The sequence below is a fragment of the Macrotis lagotis genome, chromosome 1 (genome assembly GCF_037893015.1).
Source record: "Macrotis lagotis isolate mMagLag1 chromosome 1, bilby.v1.9.chrom.fasta, whole genome shotgun sequence".
NCBI classification, from domain to species: Eukaryota; Metazoa; Chordata; class Mammalia; order Peramelemorphia; family Peramelidae; genus Macrotis; species Macrotis lagotis.
Window position 1 is genome coordinate 682,732,181 of NC_133658.1, and position 23,560 is coordinate 682,755,740.

General features: G+C 34.3%; 4 protein-coding genes across 4 annotated transcripts in view; all 4 read left to right on the plus strand.

Annotated features, from left to right (window-relative positions):
• TTN (titin) overlaps nt 1-23,560 on the plus strand; it is a 408,614-nt gene that overhangs the window by 158,788 nt on the left and 226,266 nt on the right. The window lies entirely within an intron of this gene.
• The window catches only part of LOC141509704 (titin-like), an 81,424-nt gene that overhangs the window by 49,617 nt on the left and 8,247 nt on the right, over nt 1-23,560 (plus strand). The window contains exons 50-52 of the mRNA XM_074219434.1: nt 5,716-5,772; nt 18,097-20,961; nt 21,746-22,024. Coding sequence (XP_074075535.1) covers nt 5,716-5,772; nt 18,097-20,961; nt 21,746-22,024 — 3,201 coding nt within the window. The remainder of the gene's footprint in view (nt 1-5,715; nt 5,773-18,096; nt 20,962-21,745; nt 22,025-23,560) is intronic.
• Nucleotides 1,235-5,772, plus strand: LOC141510011 (striated muscle preferentially expressed protein kinase-like). Its single transcript, XM_074219952.1, has 3 exons — nt 1,235-1,442; nt 2,120-2,737; nt 4,770-5,772. The coding sequence occupies exons 1-3, from the start codon at nt 1,235-1,237 to the stop codon at nt 4,922-4,924; spliced, it is 981 nt and encodes a 326-aa protein (XP_074076053.1). The 3' UTR covers nt 4,925-5,772.
• LOC141507695 (uncharacterized) lies at nt 5,826-17,740 on the plus strand. Its single transcript, XM_074215602.1, has 2 exons — nt 5,826-6,737; nt 6,885-17,740. Exon 2 carries the CDS (start codon nt 6,926-6,928, stop codon nt 13,337-13,339), a length of 6,414 nt encoding a protein of 2,137 aa, XP_074071703.1. The 5' UTR covers nt 5,826-6,737; nt 6,885-6,925; the 3' UTR covers nt 13,340-17,740.

Consider the following 23,560-nt stretch of genomic DNA (forward strand, 5'->3'; position numbering starts at 1 on the left):
CTGGTTCAGAAGAAGTATTCAAATTATCTGCTATTCAGGACTTATAAACTGAAAGCAGAAAAACCTCAGAGTTAAATAGGTACATAAGTGATAGCAGAAAGACAAGAATTTCTTTATGCTGATAATTATTGACCTTTGTAGAACACAATTGTGCAAGGTTCTTTACAACCATTATCTCATTTAAATCTTATGACCATACTGGGAGGTAGTGGTACCACAGATTTTTTTTAATCATTCAAAGAAATGTAGCAATCTAGGATCAAAATATCAGAGATAAAAGCAGAGATGTGGGTTCCTGTGTCAAGGGGGTGCTGTCCTCTCCATCACTATACTGGTCAACCTCTCTTGTTGACTTTGTGTTTGCTGAAAGCTCCTGGCCTATGTATGGCTCTTCACTGAGAGGGAAAGAACTTTACAAATGCTATTATCTAACCCTCTCATGGTACAGTTAGGGAAGATGAGGCAAAAGTGCAGAGAGAATCCCTATGCTTTCCCCATTAAATTACCCAGGCTCCTAAATGCCTTAAATTATCTGGTAAAAGAAAATTAAGTAATTGAGAAGAGTAAATGGGATATTTTTAAGGTGAAAAAAAAATGCCATTTCCAAGAAAATGTACCTTTATTCCTTTTTTTCACATTTTCAAAAATAACAAATTTAAAGTGATTTTTAGGATAAGGAACCACTGGAGCAATAAATTAAATACTGGGTTTTTCTTTCTTCTGGTTTATGCTCCATTACTTGCTTCTTGACTTTTATATTGAAGTCACTTAGCCTGCTTATGTCTCAGTTTGCTTAACCAGAAAATGGAAATGACTGATCTTCCAAGTAATTTGCTTGATAACTTAAGGCAATATAGAACAAAGCCTTACATTGGGCTGTATTATATCTCATTATTAGATACTCCAGTAAATGTTTAAAAACTTCCACAACTGAGATCCAAAGAAGGAACATGCAATCTATTATTTAATAGGTTAATTTGATCACAATGAGGAGGTCATCAAAAGGAAAGCAAAACATCCATTTTAGTTCAGGGCAACACATTAAAAGTTGACATGCTTCTTTTCAGGATTTAGAAAAGGTGAAGAAGTAACATCAACCTCCCAATGGCATGTCCCTTCATCAGTCTCATTTAAGAAGGAGTTTCTTGGTCAAAGACCCATCTTCATCCAGCCAATTTCCAGTTGCCGGGTGTGCAGTGGGGAGACAGTCAGATTTCATGCGAGGGTCTCTGGCATGCCCAAGCCAGAAATCCAGTGGTTTCATAACCAGCAGCTAATTCTTCCAACCAAAGACATAGTTTTCCATTTTGACGAATCAACAGGCATGGCTTTAATGCTGATAGTTGATGCTTACTTAGAGCATGTGGGGCAGTACTCTTGTAAGGCAAGAAATAGTGCTGGTGAAGCAACTTGTTCAGCTACGCTTACAGTGACTGCGGAAGGTAAAGCTGATTTTTTTTTTTCTCTTCAAGGAGTTTACTTTGCTGCATAGCATACATTCCCACTCTTGACTAACCATGTTTCATGTTATTAGCTATGTCTCGTGTTGTGGTGAATTCACTAATAAAGTAACAGCTAAAACTGGCAAGCACCCCTGCTTACTCTTTGTAATGGATAACATAGGCATTTCAACCTCTTGCCAAATTGTCTGTTCTGGGCTTTTGCAAAGGGGCAATTATTCTGCTAGGCTCCAACTAATTATTCATCCTAATTTTCTAAGTGACTAAAGAAGACAAATGAGCCTCCAAGTGGGACATGCAGTAGTTAATCTCTATACCATACATTCAAACCAACTGCAATTTTTCTTCCTGTAGAGGTTAGGAAAGAGAGGTGAAATGGTGTCTTGAATAATATCATAAAAATATTTCCTGTCTCTGTGGATAATCTTAGTGACAGCAAAAAGAAGAAATTGGTTACTTTTTGGCACCCGCATGAGCACTCCATCATCATCCATTCATCATTGGGAATGAATTTTCTTTTTGTGTGTGGCTCTGACATCCAAGATCTCATTGCATCAGGCATGCGGTTTTCAAGTAACAGTGACATCATTCATTCTCATTTCCCATGCCATAACATTTATGTTAATAACTTGGCTCAATAACATAGAATAGATCTTAATATTCTCTTTTTTTTCTATCACTTGATTATACAGTGCAAGCCCTAGATAGGCAAAGTTCTGGGAAAGATGTAAGAAAGTCTGCCAACTCCCAGGCAGTAGCAGAAGTTCACATTGATTCCCCTTTCACAAAAGAGGAGAACAAAATCTCAAAAAAAGAAATTAAATCACTTCAGGAATCATCACATGAATATGAGGTCCAGGTTTTTGAAAGCATTTCAGAAAGTTCTGTCTCAAAATCTGTATCAGCACAAGGTATAGAATTGTACCAAGCCACATCCATTGCCCAGATTGCAGAGGGTGACCAGATATCTGAAGACAATTTTGAAGAAGAAAGGGATCTTGCCCCCCAAATCCTCCTGAAGCTCAAGGACATGACTATGAAGTGTGGAGATACTGCTCAGTTCGTTTGTGTAGTGGAAAATGGAACCTCTACAGGTACTACCTGGACCCATGAAGGTGTAAAAATGAAAGAGTCAGAGAGAGTGAAGCAGTCACAAAATGGAAATGTTCAGCTTCTTACTATTCAAAATGTTCAGCTAATAGACCAAGGATTGTATAGCTGTACTATACGAAACGACCATGGAGAAAAGACAACCTCTGCAGTACTAACCGTAGAAGGTGGTTATTTGATTTTAACTTTCACTTTACTTCAATTCATCTCATTGCTTATTCAGTTTTGCTATCAGCCCAATTTAATCTCTCTCTCTCTCTCTCTCTCTCTCTCTCTATATATATATATATATATATATATATATATATATATATATATATATATATATGTATATATATATACACATATACACATATATATGTGTTTGTGAGTATGTGTGTATATATACACACATATATAGGAATGTCTTATAATTAATGCTCTATTCATAAATGACTTGTGCTCTTTCAGCCATTGATGGTAATGAAATGTTATTAATTCAGATCAAGGCTTGGAGAGTTCAAGTTGGCACATTCCATAATGGTCATCAAATTCTTTCTCCCAAATACTGCAGGAAGGATTTTGCAGAAAGAAAGGCACAGGAGAATTTGATAGCTAGCTTACTTGTAAAAATCATTCAACTTATCTAACTTTGCAGTGCACTAAATTTGGGGGGACAGAAAGATGATATGAACATAGCTGAGACCTCTAGAGCAGCATCAGAGTGATTAAGACTCTGATAAATGATAAGTGACTAGTATCTAGATATGTCATGCTGCCCAATATCATTTGTATATAAAGGTACTTCTAAACTTAATGACAATGCAGGACAAGACTAAAATACATTCTACAATCTTTGTTTCTGGAAGGATGCTGATAAATCTTGGGCTTGGGATTAAAATCTCCTCATGTTCCTAAAAATCTCCTCAGATGTGAATTTAAAGGAGAGAAATCATTCTCTAGATGTATGAAATCTGTGTTTTTAAGAAAAGATATTTTGGCCAGAGAGGAATGTCAAAATGACTATGGGAAGAAAAAACTAATAAGCTTCTAGACAAATTTTGGATCGTTGTGGTCTTGGGCTTCTCTTTTATCCCATCTATACTTTCTCTCTATGCTCTATATCTGAACAAATATAATTGAACCACAGTTCTCTGCGTTGTTATGAGACCTCTTCCTCCTTGGCTTCACTATTAGCTTAGTCTTCCTCTCCCTGCAGAGTAGAGAATCAGATTAAAAATTAATGTTCACATTCCTTTTCATTACCTAGCAAATGTTGGAAATCTACTCAACAATAAGTTCATCTTTTTTAACTTGATCCTATAGGTCACATATCTAGAGTCTAGCTATGTATTTTAACAAAGATATTCCATGCAGAGAACTAATCCCTTAATTCCTTTGATCTTGGTAGCTGCTGGATCAGCTCATGTGAAATTGATGGCCACATGTCATTCATATGACTACCATGATACCTTTTTTTAAAAATTGTATAACTTCCAGTGAATGGTAAAGCATAATATCAAAGCATTTCAAGGCTATCCTCCCCCCCCCCCAACTTATTTAATAGGGCTGAAAATACCATGGTTAGGTTTTTAAATTCAGAACTCAGTTATACACAATTTTCATGCATAATTGGATATTTCAATCAACAAAATTGTATTCTGCTCCTCACTTAAAGTCCTAGCTACTCATTTGTGACAAGTGCCTTATTATACAAGCTCCCCATAGTGGATCAGGCCTGAGAATTCTGCTCTGTGAGGTCCATGGAGAAGAACTTTTCACCTTCTGTTCATCACACTATCCAACTGTTCTTGAGGGAACATCCTCAGAAAATCCAGAATTTCTCATCTCAACAACATAATTAACATTTAGGATCTCTAGTTTTTCTAATTCTAGGAAATGAAGATGGTCTTCATCAGACCCTGATATGGCATAGAAATTCTTCTTTAATAAGCATTTCATTATCTCCATCCTCAACACAAGGGACTTAATAGTCATCTTCTAAGTTCAAAAAGGAATAAAGTCTATTTGTATAAGTCATTATATGAATAGAGTCCTTATATGTTTGATCACATAAGTCATATTCTTGGCTCTAGGACTAATGCACTTGGCATATCTTTTTCATACTAATGACTTTATACTTTTCTAAATATAGTATGTATGTTTTATTCCTTTGAACATAGCAAATCTAATCCTTTTCCTAACTTTATTCCTACCTAGCTAAGGAATCGCAAGACAGAACAGTTACAAAAATTACCCTTGGTTCAAACACTAAAAGCCTTAAAACACTCAAAGAATCTCATATTAAAACAACCAGAGAAGTAAAAATGGAATCTTCAAAGAAAACATCAAGTTTGTCACTAAATCCGTCCTAAAGACCAAAAGGAATTGACAAAGGAGTAGAAACTGCCATTCAGATGTTGTGATCTGTGAAGACTTGATTGAAAACTGGTACAATTGTATCAGCCAACATGTCTTGAGAAACTGCCCCCCATATCTCATTAATAAAGGAAGATATTTGCCACCCTTTTGGGTTATAAAGGGTGCACCTGCTCCTTAACAAATGTAGCCCTGTTGCCTGGTTGTTAAAGAGCCTGATTTTTTTTTCCTTGCTCATAACGTTGGCCATTGCAGTTTAAAGTTATTGAAAGTTGGTTCAAAACAGAGTGGCATGTACAAGTGCAGAATACTTAATTTACTTAAACATGACAAGTTGGCAAATGCATGCTCCTTTAAAATGTGACTTTCTCTTGCATTCAAGTGTTCAGTCCTTGAGAAACAATAAAGAAAGAATATTTCTTTAGCTTGTGCATTGCTGTTCTGTATGTGCCCTTCTTGGTGTTTAAGGCATGTCAAGGCATGACTAATTATGAATTTAAAATGTGAAAATGGAAAACACTATGAAGAACTTGAAATAAAGAAAACCTGTTTGGAAATAATTCTCTCATGACAATTTTATCAGATCATTGAATTGTTTGGCATGTTCTTTTGGGTTCATTTTGAAGTGGGCTCCTTTGTCACTACAATGTATTTAGGAAATTTCAACCTGCAGAACACTAATCAATGTCAAATGCAAGCAATCACTACATTCTCATTCTCTCTCTCTCTCTCTCTCTCTCTCTCTCTCTCTCTCTCTCTCTCTCTCTCTCTCTCTCTCTTATTCTAGCTCCAGAATCGGTTCTTCAAGAGAGAATAGAACAGCAGATTGAGATGGAAGTGAAAGGTATAGTTATCAATGAATGTAAATTTAAGTAAAAATTAAAAGAATTAGTGGAATCAGTTTTCTTTCACTATTTTTGTTTTCTAGTAGTATTTAATGCAATAGTATATGTATGTTTTAAATGTATATATGTGTATATATTTCTCTTGGAGAATATATGAACTTGATGCATGCTTGTTAGAATGATGAAGATTATTTGCATTTCCCCATTTAGATTTATAATGATTTAAAACTTTAGTATTCATTCAACAATTCAACATCATGCTTTGCAGCTGTTTTCAAGAGCTTTTATTTAAAAAATAATTGTCATTGGAATGCATGAAATCTCAAAATAGAATGTTCTTATAAAAAGCATATTGAATCGATTAGTCAATAAGATAGATGCTTAATAGTCAATCTCAGAATGCATCGTGATGAATGAACTTGGACTGAAATGACATTTTATTTAGCTGTGTGGAAATTGTCCATTTCTATTTTTATTTTACACTTCATGCACATACATCAATTTAACATGTTATGTCTCTTACACTGGCTTGCAGATAGCTTATGTGATCCTTATTGCCTGCTTTTCATTTCATAACATTGTGAATTAAGTGGCTGTATTAGTTAGAATAAACGCCTTCTTCATTTTATTTTAGCTAATTATTTCTGGTGCAATTCTTTTATATCATTCAAAATTATCTAATTCTCAAAAAAAAATTAAGCCTCTAACCCACAATCCAAAGGATCAGAAAGGGCGTTTATTCTACTCTCTGCAAGTCAGGTAAGACTTTCTTCTTAGCCATCCAAGCACAAAACAGTTTTCTGCCAGCAAAACACACATGCACAGGAACATGATACTTTGAAATTCATTTTTGCTCATTCAAGAAGAAAGTTCAACAATCTGAAGAAAAGAACAGACAACGAACGATTTTCGTGTCAGAATCTTTAAAACAGAGCATGGTGTTGCGTTTATTCGAACAAATATGGTGAGTGAATTTTTTTTTATGGATTTGTGAGACCTCTGTAGCATGCAATTTATTTTATTTCTTATTATTTCATTTATTTTAATTTTTTAATTTATGGAAAATAGAAGAGGGCTTTGTAATGTGGTTTTTATTATTATTATTTTGCAGAATTGTTCTTCGAGGAAGAAACTGGACATTTGGAAGGGGATATGAGAGAAGCTTTTTCAGATTCTGAAGACTGTTTAGATCACAGCTTGGTTAAAGCTAAAAGATATGCAAAAAGAATAAGTTCAACAAGCTCCTGGCCTGAAAATTTCAAACCTTCATTTACTCAAAAGTTAACATTTAAATATGTGCTAGAAGGAGAACCAGTTGTTTTCCAATGTAGATTAATAGCTTGTCCAACACCCAAGATAACATGGTTTCACAACAATAGGCCCATATCAACAAGTCTCCGTAGGATTATAAAAACTGAAAATTATTTACATAATCATAGTTCTAGCCTAGAAGTTAAAAGTGTTCAAGATAGAGATTCTGGAAGTTATAGATTATTTGCAATTAACAGTGAAGGATCAGCTGAGTCAACAGCATCCTTACTTGTTGTGCAAAGGGAACAAGAAGGAAAATATTTGGAATTGTTGAAAAAGGCTGAGAAAACATGTGAAAGTACAGAGGTTTTAGCTGAGGGAAGAATAGAAGATAGGGTGAAGGTTGATCTTCGATTCATTGGCTCTCCTTTTAACAAAAAGCAAGATGTAGAACAAAAGGGAATTAGGAGAACCATACATTTCAAGAAAACCATCCCTGCTAAGAGAAAAGATTTCATGTACAATGAAGACTATTTTGAAAGTAAATCTGAGGTACATGAATGGTTTAATGTAGGTGAGAGTTTTCTGGATGAGGAGACCAAAATGAAATTGCAACGTTTACGGGAAGCTAAAAGAATTTTAATGGAAAAAAAGAAATTGCCTTCTTTAGAAAAATCTTCTGAAATGGATACAAGAATTCTGAAAAATGAAGCAAGCAATAAAGACAATGTATCCCATAGAGAAAAAGTGAGAATTATTTCTCTACCTTATCTAGATAGAAATGAGGATTATATAGATGATTCTACTGAGGAACCTAGTGATTTTCAGAGTCATGTGGATAAAAATATAATGTCTGGAGAACCTCCTAAAAGTCCCCAAATCACTTTTGAAGGAGCATTTGATGAAAAAATCTCCCAGACTGATGTTATGATGATACAAGATGCATTTTCAAGAGAAAGTTTTCAAGAAGATTCAAAAATTTCAATCAGAACAGATTCAGTTATAGACCATTTTCACAGTAAGGAAACATTTATTGAAGATATACAAGCAGCAGAAGAATTTGAAGGATTCTTGAGAGAAAATGTAGGCCAAGAAGCCTCAGAATGTATCAGCAGCAGACATGTGAATGAAGAAATATGTACAGTTGCCCCTAATAATCATATCTCATCTTACCTTATTACATCATATGCCAGTGAACCTTTTGCTACTTTGGAAAACATTGAAAAAATTTCGGAGGAAGAGAATCAAAAAATAAGATGGGAAGATTTGCCCCAAATAAACCACCCAGTTGCTTTGAAAATCGACGAATCACAAATTGAGATAGAGGAAAAAACAACTCAATTTGAAAGCCCTTTCCAGAAACGTTTGCAACGTTGCCCTCCTTCATTCATTCATGAACTAGAATCTCAAGAAGTAAATGAAGGAGATTGTTGCAAGTTTACTTGTTACTTTCAAGGGTACCCACAACCCATAGTGACTTGGTATAATAATGATATACCAATCCCACGTAAACAAGGTTATATTGTCCAAACTACTGAAGGTCATTCAATGCTAACTTTCTCTTCTGCTCTCCCTAAAAATGAAGGCTCTGTAACATGTGTGCTATTTAACCAATATGGAACAGTAAAAACATCTGGCAGGATTAAAGTGAAGACGAAACAAAGGTTTGGTGCCAAACCACATAACACTTGTCAGGCTCCATTCTTCCAGAAGTACACTCAAGAGGAAGAAGATCTTACTTTAGGATTTGATCAAATGAAAGAAGGAAGCCAAATTTCTCAACAAGAAGATAGATCAAATCGGTCCACTTCAGAAATTAAGCCATACAGTTCTACCTCCACAGAATTAGAATTACTTTCATTTCCCGTGGAAAGTAAGATGACAGCAGTTTCCCTTAGTTCTGAACAAGAAGAATTTAGAGAAGTGTTCCAAGCAGTTGAATTTGTACCTGAAGAAGCAGTTCAAGATCAAGCTACTCCATCTCCCAAACACAAATTTACATTTTCAATCAGTGAGCCACCAAAACTACTAGCAGATATGCCCAAGATTATCAAATGTAAAGAAGGGGATTCAGTAATACTTGAATGTTTAATATCTGGAGATCCTTGGCCCACTGTAACCTGGTATCAAAATGGCACAGCCTTGAATCAGAGTCAAAGGTTTGGAATAGAGGAAGAAGATGGTAGGTACAAGTTATATATCAATGAAGTAAGTTCTCAAGATTCTGGTTGTTATTGCTGCATTGCTGAAAACAACTCAGGAATAGTAGAAAGTACTTCAGAGCTCATAGTGGAGCCTATTAGTTATTATAATCAGTTAGAAAATATTGGTGATATTGAGATGAAACATTTCACAAATAGACAAGAACAAATGCAAGGAGAAATTGCCAAAGCACATTTCCATGACTATTCAGTTGACTCTATTACAAGCAAATCTAATGTGAAGGAATATTCAGTAAAAGAATACTTTCAGAGTCTTGAGACTGTTCAGCAACTTCAAGAGAAAGATAAGGGACATGGTGTTTATTCCAAAGAAAAACCAGTTAGATTTCTACGAGGCATAACAAAATCTGTAATAATCCATGGGCCACCTCGAGTTGAAAATATAAATTTACAACGCCAGAGAAGAGGGAAGGACAGATCTGAAAGTGAGCAAGCAAAGTTAGAGAGAGATGAAGCCAGAGCTTATCCTTTTGAGATGGCAAAACAATTTGATAAGCAAAAGGGAACAGAGAAGGAAAACATTTATGAACATAGAACAGCTGAATATTTGTCAAATATTCAGTTTGAAAGGACAAATGCAAGTTATGAGGAGAAAGATTCATCTCTCATGATATTTGAAAAACCTTGTAGTGGAAAACGAGGCTACATAGGCAAAAATGTGAAGAGAAAAGGACAGGCGCAAACCTTGGAAAAAGTAGTCCCTGAAGAAGATGTCTTTGGAAGAGCCACAAGTGAAGCCTCTGATGCATGTACTGAACAACCAGCAAGGACTGATGCCATAAGAACTCCATTGGAATCATTAGAGACAGAGTTACATGTTCCCCTGGTGGGTGAAACAACAGATGTAAGTACTCATATGCATGCTGAAGTTGATTCAGATAATTTTACAATGAATCTTAAACTTCTCTCTTCTCAAGCAAGACAGAATTTTTCAGAGAAAGAGAAGGAACAAGGGAATGTGGGCTCTTTAGAAGATCAGGCATCAGCTTTTGAAAGTGTTGAGTCTGGTAAGTTTATTAGATCAGATCTGAAGCAATCTTATCCTCATGTAGATGATGTGGAAGATGGAAGGCAAGAATCAGATAAGGTAGAGCAAGAAGTGATAAATGAATCTGATTTGGGGAGCATTGTATTTGATCTGAAACAAATTTATTCCCATTTGGGAAATACAGTTAAGGAGTTCAAAGAGCAAGTTTGTGAGCAACAGGAAGAAATATACTGCAAGGATGAATTTCTTAATTCTGAAACATTAAAGTTGAATATCTGTGATATATCAGAAAATGTGCAAAATGCCACACCATTGACAGAACAAGAACTTCCCTCTAGTCAGGAATTTTCCAACGGGCATATGACTAAGTTGGAAAAAAGCCATATTGATGAAGATATTTTATACCTGGGGAAAGAGGACTCTTATCTTCAGAAGCATGATTTTAGTATTTTGGAAACAGATTTTTCACTCAAATCTAAAGTCAAGGAAAATCCTGAAACACCTCCCTTGGTCCAAACCTTAGTACCTGAAATATCAGAAACTAGTGTTGAAAACTTCATATCAGACTTGAAAAAGGCTGCAAGTGAGGGAAAGCATTTAATTACATCTGAAATTGAAGAAAAAGAACAGCATATCTTGGTGCTTGAACCAACTTCATTTGAAGAGTTAGATATGAGAATGAAGAATTATGAAGGCAGCACTCCTGCAGAACACAGTAATGATCAAAATGAAACAGATACACACCACAGAAAACTCTCTGTAAGTCAGTATTTTCCCTTTCTGATAACTGAGGAACATTTAGATCAAAACAAACAAGTAGACCAAAAACCAGATGGTTTCAAAGAAGAAAAGTGTTATGCAGAAAATCAAACTGAAAAAGAAATGTCTTTACCCACTAATGAAACTTTTAATATTACACAAAGAGAAATATGTCTTTCTGAAAATACTTCTGAACTAAATGAGGAAATAGTGGAATCAGAGACCTCCCTAGCAAAATATTTACTTTCTGCTGGAAAGCAGAAGCCTCCTATTATCAAAGACAGTAAGACAGAACTTTTCCAAAGTGAGTCTTTTCCTTCAATGGAAGTTGAAGAAGTGACTTTCAACACTGTCTATGAATTTTACAACCAGCAACAAGAATCACTGACTCGTCCATTTTCTCCTGAATCAGATATGTCAATTGATTTAGGAAGTACAAGTAGTGAGGAAATTTCTGAATTAGATCAATTCTATACACCACCATCATCAGTTGCACATTTTAAATCTCCTGTTTCACCTGAATTAGATTTTACTTCTCTGGATAAAACTGAAAAATATTCCACACCATTAGGAGGTGAAAGATATTCTATACCATCAGAAGGTGAAGAGGCTGAAAGATATGCTACACCTTCAGGAGGAGAAAATATTGAGAGATATTCTACTCCTTCAGGAGGAGAAAATGCTGAGAGATACTCTACTCCTTCAGGAGGAGAAAATGCTGAGAGATATTCTACTCCTTCAGATGGAGAAAATGCTGAGAGATATTCTACCCCTTCAGGAGGAGAGAGTGCTGAGAGGTATTCTACCCCTTCAGGAGGAGAGAGTGCTGAGAGGTATTCTACCCCTTCAGGAGGAGAAACAATTGAAAGATATTCCACACCCTTAGGAGGACCAAAACTTAATTTAAGTACAGGAAAATTTCCATCAAAAATAGCACGGGAGGACAGTACACCAAATGATCTTTTCCACACACCTACTGGAGAAAAGAGTCCAACATATGATCTAGGACGCTCAGAATCATTTGGTACCCCTAATGAAGCAGTTGAACCAAAAGAAAATGAAATGCCACCATCATTTATCTCACCACTAACCAAAAGACAGATCTTTGAAAATGCGACATTAGGTTTTATTGTTGAAGTTGATGGATTCCCAGTTCCTGGTGTGAAATGGTATCGAAATAAATCATTACTGGAACCAGATGAAAGAGTCAAAATAGAAAGGGTGGGCAATGTATATTCTCTGGAAATCTGCAATGTTCAAAAATCAGATAAGGGAGAATACATGTGTCATGCTGTGAATATCATAGGGGAAGCCAAAAGCTTTGCAAAGGTTGACATTTTACCTCCTGACAGAAGAGTGGTGGCCCTGCCTCCCCCCATAACACATCAGCATGTTATGGAATTTGATTTGGAAAAAAATTCATTATCAAGAACACCTTCTCCTCAGGAAATTGTCCTAGAGGTTGAATTAGGGGAGAATGATGTTCAAGAATTTGAGAAGCAAGTGAAAATAGTCACGGTTCCAGAATTTACATCTGATCATAAAAGCATGATTGTAAGTCTTGATGTTCTTCCTTCAAACATGGTAGAAACAAACATGGCCTTTATGGAAAAAGAAAACAAAGATTTAAAGATTGATTTAGAGGTATTTGAAATGCCTCCACGTTTCACAAAGCCTATTTATGATTACAAAATACCAGAGAACTCAGATGCTACATTTGAATGTTCAGTAATAGGTGTTCCAGCTCCAGTGATTAGATGGTATAAAGAATATACATGTATTGAACCAGATAATGTTAAATATGTGGTTAGTGATGAGAAAGGAAATCATTCTCTTAAAATTCGGAGGGTTGGCCTTTTAGACAGTGCCACATATAGATGCAGAGCTCTGAACAATGTAGGTGAAGCTATTTGCAGGGGCTCTCTCACTATAGGAAATTCTGAAATTGTTGTAACTTCAACAAGAAAAAGCAAAGTAATTGTGAGTAGTTTTAAGGAGAAAGCAGTCCTGAAAAGCAAGTATTCAGACAGATTTTTTGAGTTTCATGTGGAAGAAGGACCTCCTAGATTTGTGAAAGCTATCTCTGACTGTAGCTCACCTGTAGGCACAGCAGCTTACTTCCAATGTCTAGTTCGTGGTTCTCCCAAGCCCATTGTTCACTGGTACAAAGATGGAAAATTGGTTCAAGGAGATAGATTCAGTTCTGAGGAAAGTGACACAGGTTTCCATAACCTTTTTCTTACAAGTTTAATACCAACTGATGAAGGGGAGTACAGGTGTGTAGCCACAAATCAATTAGGAATGGCGGAGACCTGTGCCACTTTAACCTTAACTCAATTTTGTTGAGCAATCTGGAAGTGCAAACTACAAGATCTTTTAGCATCTGTGTAATTATTTTAGCTGTCTTAGATGCTCTCCTATTTTCAACATCTATAGTTTTAGGTTATATTTCAGGTGTATCCAGTTGTAAAGATCATTTGAAAGTAGTATTTTTAATGTACCATTAAAGTAAGTTCTTTATGTAGAAATCCTATATTTTATTACATGTAAATATTCTGCTTTTTCAGATGTCTAGTCATCTTTTATCTATGTTGGTTAGTGCACAAATTCATTAAATATCTCTTTGGAAATCTAGTTGTTTGTACTTCTAATTTACCTGTACTTTGGAAATCAAGTATAGTGAAATGTGGACCCCTATGTAAACATTGCATTCCTCCTTCATGATAATGTGTCATTGGAACACATCTTTTAGTAAAGACCTGAAGATAAACTGTGAGTTCAAAGGAAAAGAGGTGAAATTGAGAACTCTATCAAATGAGCAAATAGAAAATCAATAAAGGACTAACATCATCTCTTCTCTCTACATATGTTATAACCCATATTTGGAATTGTTCTTTTGAATTCATGACCATTATTAACTCTTACTTGAGGTGGACAGCAACAAAAGCAAAAACAATTCTGGCTAATTGTTAGTAAGTTCTGTGTCTCTGCTCTTTAAAGACATCAAAATTATTTTCAAAATCTGATTGTCCCACAGATGTCTTCCAAAGGATTAATTGTTTTGTCCAAAACAATTCAAAAGAATTATCTTACATAGTCTTCTGTATGTGAACAGGATTCTTCTGCCAATCATTTATAGAATTCATATCTGTAAATATACAGTATTCTCAGATATGGGTAATAACACATATTCTAGTCTATATACTAACAATACAAGACAACAAGATGCTTTAACTTTTTCACTGAATTTCACTTTTAAAATACAAGAAATTGTTAATGAAATGTGTTAAGCCTTTTTTATAGCTTGTACTTCTTTTAAAAATGATTTTAACTGATCATTTTAAAATGATCATCTTTGAAATAATCATAACCTAAAGAAGTCATCTGAACTTCTATCTAAACATAGTCTTACAAACTATAATTATTAAGAAGCACTACTTTCTCATTTATATAATGAGAGGGTTGGACTAGATAATCTCTAAGATACCTGCCAACTCTAAGTTTCTATGCTAGGCAAAGCTAGCATAAGACAGAAATAAATTGAGAAATAGTTTTAGTTTTGTAGCAATGAGGAAATGAAATGGGATACAGTAATGGAAATATTAATCTTGATTAAATATAACCATAAGCTGTTACATTATTGCTAACTGATTATGTAACAGTAAGGCTCTTAAGTAATTATATATTACCCAAATTATCTGAGTAGTATCAAAACAGTATTCAATAAATATATTTTAACATGATAATTCAATTTTTAACCTCATATAACATGCTTATTCATTACTTTTTTTCTCCTGTATGGATTCTGTATTTCTTTGTTTAAATCTTTTTTTAATAATGGACTCTTTCTATCATTAAAAACCTCAAAACATTTATTTTTTAAAAAACTACAAGTAATAGAAGTCATAATGAATCGAATAACCTGAACTAAGAAGGCCAATGTTTGACACTGATATTCTCATATTTTAAAATCAGCTTCTTAAAAAATTCAGTGCCTTATTAATAATTAATGACATTCACAAAATGCTTTAAAGTTTGCACAGCATTTTGTTTATATTCAATTATTTATTATTTACTGGACTCACAAAACATTTTGATTGTGGTTAGAGGTTTTCTAATGTTAGATAGAAAGAGTTCATTATATCAAACCATCTTAAACCAAACCAGTGAGCTTTGAAAAAAAAAAGACTCACTTCATTGCTATTGGCCATAAAATATTTGAATCTATGAAAAAGTCCTAAAAATTTATTTGCATTTGATTTACTAACTTTGTTCATAGTTATATTCTATTTTTTCTAAATACTGAAAAATGAGAATGAACAAATAAAATTCTCTGATTCAACATTGTAGTTAATGGGAGTAGTGTCATATTGTATGTCCATGTTCATTCCCTCCAGAGGTACTTGGGGAATGTAATAGGAAAATCTTCGATAAATAATGCATTGTAGATCAAAGATGCCACTAGCATGGTCACCACAAGTGTGTTAAATTGAAAGGTACTTTTAGAACTCATTGATTAAAATAATCAACAATTGGATCTATTCCATATGCTGCATATGACTTCGGCCAGTGTTCTTCATTCTTATAGTTAGCAAATACTAGAATCTTATATTTTAAAGTAAACATACTTCCTGTACCTTGAGATATATATATATATATATATATATATATATATATATATTGCTAATATAGTTGTGCAGAAAGGAATCAAACATGAGACTGTTGTATCTTGTATATGATTCAAGAGCTGTTTGCTATTGAAGTAAGAAAAGAATCATAGTACATGATTACCTTGTCTCTCAGAATAGATGATAAGGGCTACATTCAAAAGAGAATGCAGAATAATTGAATACAAATATTATCTTTCATTCTCTCAATCAGGGTACAGTAATTACTCCTATTCACTGTTTTGTATTTGTATTTCAACTATTGCTGTATAGATTTTCCTCACCCAATAAAACACTTTCAAATATTAATGTTGGGATTTTATTTCTTTTCTGACTCTTTCTTAATGAAATCATCTTCACTTACTCAGTAAAAAAGCCTTCTTGCATTTATCATGTGCTAATCATCATAGTTAAAATGACACAAAACTATGTATGCTTTTCTTCAGGGATGAACTTCAAGAGAGAAAAGAATGGATCAAGAAGTATGCTTTTTTCCTTTGTATCAATCAAAATGCCATGGGAAAATATTTTCTCACATTATTACCAAGAAATATTCTTATTCATCTTTAAGATTTTTTAAATACTAATTTCCTTAGCAACTCAAAAGAGAAATATTTCCTATGAACATTCAATTTTTAACAACTTTGATTTAAAGGCATTTTGTGGCACTATGTTTTGTTTTGGAAATAATGATTTGTTCTTCATGGTAATATCAAGTGAAATTTCAAGTATTAAAAAGGTTTTTAAAAAGTGTTCATAGGTCATAGTTATCTAAATTTCTAGCAGAACTCCAAGGCAGTTCAGTTTTATATAAGTGAAGGAATAAGAGATGGTTCTCCATATTGGAAAAAAGTGAAACTTTCAGTCAAAAATGAATTTATTTGGATGTTTTGCTAATATAGTTTTAGAATTTGGATAAAATATCTCAAGCTTTATGTGTATGTTTGAAATGTTACAGACAGTCTCAGTAAACCAGACAGCTTTTTTTAGCAAGAGAAATCTATTTTCATCTTTTTTGATATAGTCTTTCTATCTAGAATCTTACATTGTACAGGTTACTTGCCTAAAGAGTTCAAAATTAAATTAAAATTTGAACTTATTAATCATGAAATAATAATAGTAGGGAACCTATCATTCTGTGTTAATAAATTAAATTAAAATATTATCTTATTAGATGGTTAAATAAAATGTATTTATCTAATCTTCTTAATAAAATTTAATGAAAAATTGGAATTAGGTGACAGGTCTAAGGTATGTCTTTCTTTCCCATATGGAAGAAATATAATTCAATGGAAAGAGATCAAGGTTTGGTGTCAAAGGACTTAGTTTTAAAACTTAGCTCTGCCATTAATTAGGTAAATGACCCTGTTCAAGGTCAATTAACCTTTCTGGGCCTCAGATTTCTCATCTAGACTCTCAGCTACCTTCCTTCTAGATGTATTATAGAACAATTTTTATATCTTTCTTTTGTATATTTTTTCATAATAAAGTAAAACTAACAATCAAATTCTTCTCAATCCAGGAAAATAGCATTATGCTTTTCTACCAAAGATTATTATTCTCATAATATTTTCATCTGACTTTTATTGACTAGCATAGAGAAAGAAAAAGAATACACCTATCCAAAATGGCAGTTTTAATTAGTTTTTTTAAATTTTTATTTATTTAAGGCAATGGGGATAAGTGACTTGCCCAAGCTCACACAGCTAGGCAATTATTAAGTGTCTGAGATTATATTTGAACTCAGGTCCTCCTGACTCCAGAGCTGGTGCTCTAACCACTGTACCACCTAGCTACCCCTGGCAGTTTTCTTTGAACCCAGTTACCCTTAGGAATATCCAGTACTAGTATGATTACCCAGTGAAGCTAATCTCAATATAAAAGATTTATTGACTGCAAAGATCTTTCTTCTTTGTTTCAATAATTCCTATATCATTTGATGAATAAAGATCTCTGTGGTTGTAATGTCTTAATATAAACATGGGAAAATATTGTATTACTATGACAATAAATAATAATAATGACAAAAATAATATGACATAAAAAGATAAGCATATACTTTGATTCTGGTTCTACCATTTTGAGAATTTACATTAAATAGTTTAGATTTCTATTTTAAAGTATTTAAATATTTTAAATTGGTAATTTTAGAAATTCTTTGTTTATATTTGCCATAGAAAATATATTTAAAATTCATGATCTTTTAAGCATTAGACAAGGGTCATATCAAAAACTAAGTTCTTGTGGTGTCTTTCAGAATTTAATTTCAAATAACTGATTAAAATCTCAAAAAATACCTTATAAAATTATACTAATAATACAAAAAGTACACATTATTGTTATATTTTAATCCTTTTATTTTGATTTTTTTAGATTGTTATGTTTAATTTTTAGTGAAGCATATTTTTAAAAAACGTATCATTTCCCCCCATACAGAGTGTTCTAGAGAGGAAGAAACTCTTCAAACTTACAACATTGACCTTCAGGTGTCTGATAGAGATAAAACACTTGAAGTTTTACCAGAATCTTCCATTAGTTCAAATAAATTTGATTTACAGAAGGAAAGGAATGCCCCAGAGTTCACCAAAAAAATGTCTGATGTTGAAATAAGCTTAGGGGATGTAACTAAACTTTCTGTGACAGCCATTGGCATGCCAAAACCTAAAATTCAGTGGTTCTTCAATGGAATTCACTTAACAGCTTCTACTGACTACAAATTTGTATTTGATGGAAATGATTACAGTTTGATCATTATAGATACCACATTTGAGGATGAAGGAGACTATACTTGCATTGCCAGCAATGAATATGGAAAGACAGTGTGCAGTGCTCATTTAAAGGTAAAGTCAAAAGTGAAGGGCTGCAAAGATGGTGAAGCAAAACCCACAGTGGAGAAAACTTTGGAACAACTTGGAGGTCCAGGTCCTCCTTTGTTCATTAAGGAGTTGAAACCAGTTCAGTGTATTCAAGGTCTCCCAGCTGTTTTTGAGTACATAGTGCTTGGAGAACCAGTTCCTAAAATTCAGTGGTTCAAGGAAGACAAACAGCTTTCTACCAATATATATTTTACTATCATTCATAATCCTGATGGTTCAGGGACATTTATTGTAAATGATCCTCAAAGCCAAGACAGTGGTATGTATGTCTGTAAAGCCATAAATACATGGGGGGAATCCATATCTACTGCTGAACTTCTTGTACTTACAGAAGACCTTAATCTGGCTGGTTCACCCATGACATCAAAGTCAACACAACCAATTCCTGAAGATATGAGCCTTTCTGAAACAGATTTACCTCCTAAGAAGGACCAAGGCATAACAGTTTTAGAGGAGGAAACTGAATCATTTGTAAAGGACATCATTTTGAAGGCTGCTTTAATCTCTGAAGAAAAGCAGCAATTTTCATATGAGCATGCTATGAATATTCATGCAGTAAACACTAATGAAACTTCAGAGATCCAAGAAGACAAAGAATTTTTTAATTTGCAGATTGAACAGGGGAAGATAGCACTATCCAAGGTTGATTCACCATCAGATGACCAAGCAGCCTTCCTTGAAAGTTCAGTCTCACTGCAATCCATTGTCACAGAACCCCAAAACACCCCTTCTTCAGAAAGTACCAGTGAATTTCCCTCAACTGACCAGTCAGTGTGCATTCCACCTATCAAAGAAACCTCTCCCACACTGCAACAGCAAGCTGGACAACTCAATAAAACCCTCCCCAAAGAAGAAGTTCTCACTTTTCAAAAGCCTCCATCAAAAACTGTCTCATCATGCATTGACCAGATGTTTCAAGATCTTATGACCTCAGAAGACGGTGGCATGTTCACAGAAGAGCAACTTAGAGTTCAGCCAATCAACCCTGAACCCCAGCCTTGTTTATCTTCCAGCAATGTGACTGAAGAAATACCTCTCCCAAAAGAAAATATGATCACTGTGGAAGATCAGGAGAAGAGAGTGACTGTTCAAGATCAAGAGACACAAGCTATTCTGCAGGTACCCATTGTAACTGAGAATCAGAGTCTAGATGAAAGACCTATAGATAGTTTCAAGGGTATTAAAACTGTGGACTCTGAGATAAGCCAGGAACCACAGTTTCTTTCAGAAAATGGATGCACCAAAGGATATGATATTCTTGTGGCAAGTACAGACCAATTAAGAACTGTGGCTCAAGATTTTGCAGGCAGAAATCAGGAAGGACAGTTCATTAGTCTTCCTTTATCACTAGAAGAAAAGCAATTATTCCAAGAAGAACACTCAGAGGAGTGGTCAAGATCAGAAACCCAACTTATTGAGTACAAAAAGCAACCTAAAGAAATACAGAATGTTCATGAGGTTCATGGAAGTGACATCCTTTCTAAGGAAAAGCAATTTACCGCTGATGTTCCAGATCAATATAAACTGGACATAAAATTTCAGCTCCGAAGGGCTCTGCAAGCTGCCATCGCAAAGGAACAGCCTAGCATCTTCACTGAATGGCTCCAAAGCATTGATGATGTTGAAGTCAAAACCATAGTACCCACCACAGAGCCTAAACAAATAATGTGCACCTATCTCATAACCACAGTGAATTCTATTACAGAAGAAATCACTGTTGTCATTGAAGGAATTGACCTTCAGTGGACCAACTTGGAAATGGAACTTAAGGATGCTTTATGGGCTGTTGTCTATGAGGAGAAAAATATATTAGTAGCAGATCAAACTGACCCTCTATTGGGTATTACAGCAAGCTTAGAGGAAGAAGCTGGTTTTTCCTTAGATGCACAACAAGTTGAGGTAACCATTGCACCAGAAGTAAGACCTAACAACCTTATTTCAATGGAAGAGATCAATTCTTTCCTTATAGAAAGTCAAGTCAAAGAAGAGTCAGCAGGAGACACTAAAGAGGTGCCACTAGCTTCTGTTCTCACTGAAAAGAAAGATGATGAATTAAAATTGATAGAGGAAAAGGAAGATATCTCTGTTCATAATAGCATGGAAAATAACTTAGCTACAACAGAAGAGAGTCCAGTTAGAAAGGATTGTCCAGTTATACAAAGGCATTTGATAGACACTGTTGTAGAAGAAGGTGATACTGTACACTTCACATTGCAAATTACCAATTCTAAAGAGGTAAGCTGGTATTTTGAGAGTAAACTAATTTCTCCAGATGAAAAGTTCAAGTGTTTACAAGATCATGATACATACACACTAATGATCGACAAAGTGAACAAGGAGCTACACCAAGGAGAATATAGCTGTGTGGCACGAAATGAAAATGAAAAGACATCAACTTCTGCAAAACTCACAATAATAAAGAGAGGTTGGATTCTGAAGACAAAATATCCACAACTAATATTCACTGGATTGCAATGATTTAGAGTCATCACTGAGTGTCATCTTTTCTGTTAATGTAGATGATAGATTAAATAAGTGAATTCATGAAGTCACAGACCTAATCATGGTTTTAAATTTTCTTCCTTTCTCCTCATTTAGTGGTTTTTCAGAAACTTGTGAATTTTTATGTCATCATTGAGTTTTGAAAACAAAAATGCATATTTTTATTGCTTTCTCTATTTTAAATATTCTTGAGTCCCTTTAGCCTTCTTCTGTAATACTCTTACGTAATGAGAAAGCATTCACTGTACCAAAGAGTAAACCCCATATCAACAATTTCAACCCTCTTCCTTAAAAACCATGATTAGCTGTCCATGTGTACTTTTTAATCACTTTATCTTTCTTTTTTTTGCTATAGCATCCTTGAAAATATTGTTTTCCTTTACTTTTTTGTTTTTCAGTATTATAGCACATTATGGTACATAGAATCCATTGCATGTTCTGCATGTTAGCTAACGTTAGCACATTCTAGTAATTATTGGGTTCTCCTAACTGACTGCAGAGCTCTCTCTGAGTATTTCAAACACATTTTTCCATTGGTTGTCACTTAGAACAGTTGTTGGTTTTGGAGTTGTTTTTTTTTTTTTCAGAGTCACTCTTTTGTATTGCTTGCCATCAACTTCAGGGCATCACTCTGTTAATATCCACAATATAGAGAAACAATATTCATAAGACAAAATTTCCTGACAAAATTATGTTTCTATTTCTAGCTGCCCCAGTCATCAAGAGGAGAATTGAACCCTTGGAGGTAGCTCTTGGACACCTTGCTAAGTTCACCTGTGAGATCGAAAGCGCACCCAATGTTCACTTCCAGTGGTTTAAAGCTGGCCGAGAAATCTATGAGAGTGAAAAGTGCTCAATAAGATCTACAAATTATACATCCAGCCTGGAAATACTGAGAACCCAAGTTGTTGACTGTGGAGAGTACAGCTGTAAAGCCTCTAATGAATATGGTAGTGTCAGCTGTACAGCAACCTTAACTGTAACAGGTAAATACAGAACACAAATGGGTGCATCAATCCAGCTTTCACATCTTTGTCAACACATTGTGTCAGAGGAAAATAGTACTCTTTGTAATATTCTAGTAAGTTCATTGACTTAAAGCAATGCCCTGCTACAAAGCACTTTTCATAAACAGACCTATAAATTATCATATTTTTTTCATACTGGTGCAGAAAATTACATATATTAAAACTCAAGAACATGGGACTGCTAGGTGGCACAGTGGATAAAGCACTGGCCCTGGACTCAAGTGGATCTGAGTTCAAATCCAATCTTAAACACTTAATAATTACCTAATTGTTTGACCTTGGGCAAGTCACTTAACCCCACTGCCTTTCAAAAAAAACCCTGTTTTTTCCAGTTATTTTTCTACAAATTAAAGAAGAAAAATAAAAATCAATTTCCTTATAGACAATAGTAAATGGTAGAAAAATAATCCAAATGAAATCTAAAATAGACTGTATTCACTTTAAGGAAGAGGTACCCCAAAGAAAAGTTAAAATGTGCTAAAATGACATCTGAAAAAAATTTATTTTGCCTTTTTGAATGGCCACCTTGAATTATTTGGTGAAATAGTGTCTGAACTACCTACTTGGTACAATAATTTGAAGTAAATTTGTCAACATCTGTCACTTAACAAAAAAAAATTATCAGGCTCTTAATGCTTGGCTTAAAACTTAACTGTCTCTATTAGTGTAAATAATGAATCTTCTTAAGTGATTATATTATCCAAATTTGAGCTGCAAATTTCTTTTATATTGGAACCAATTATTCACACTAATTGGGATGTGCTTGTATCTTATTATATTTGTTAGGGCTATGTTCTACTAGACAATAGTGGAAGTTCTACTTAATGTCTAAGTGTGGAATGAGAACAGTTTTTCCATGGATCATGGAAATGGATTATCAGTGGAAGAAAATACAAGAAATTCCATTTTCACTTCTTATCATGTATTTCTATGAGTATTTTAATAATTCATTTTACCACACAACTCTCTCCCTTCTCGCAACTTCCCTATAGGTTTTCAACAGTGAAATATAATGGGTCATTTCCCCCCAATTTATCATTTGCCCTAAAATGTGCCTAGGCGATTCTGTAATGTCCATCAACCACTTAAATCCACCTGTTAGCAAAATCAAATTAATAGACACATATTTCTCCTACATTGTGGAGACAGTTAAAGGATGAGAATTGAAAAATGAGTTTGGAAATTACCCAGCTTCTTGATGAGGACCTTGCTTGGGAAAAGGTCCCCCCCAAGCCCCCCCCAAAACTTACCTGATTCTGGCAAGGATCTGGAGAGGAGTGGGTCAATATACAAGCAATGCAGAACATTTTTCTCCTCTAGATAGAAGCTTTTAAGAATTAACACTACTCCACTAATCTAATTCTTTATCTCAGTTCTCTCAAGGAAAACCAAGCCTAGAATCTTTCCTTTGGGATTATAGCTATTGCTTATTACAATGTAATTATTAAATTCTCTGATTAGAAACAATTTTACACAAAACATAGAGTAATGATA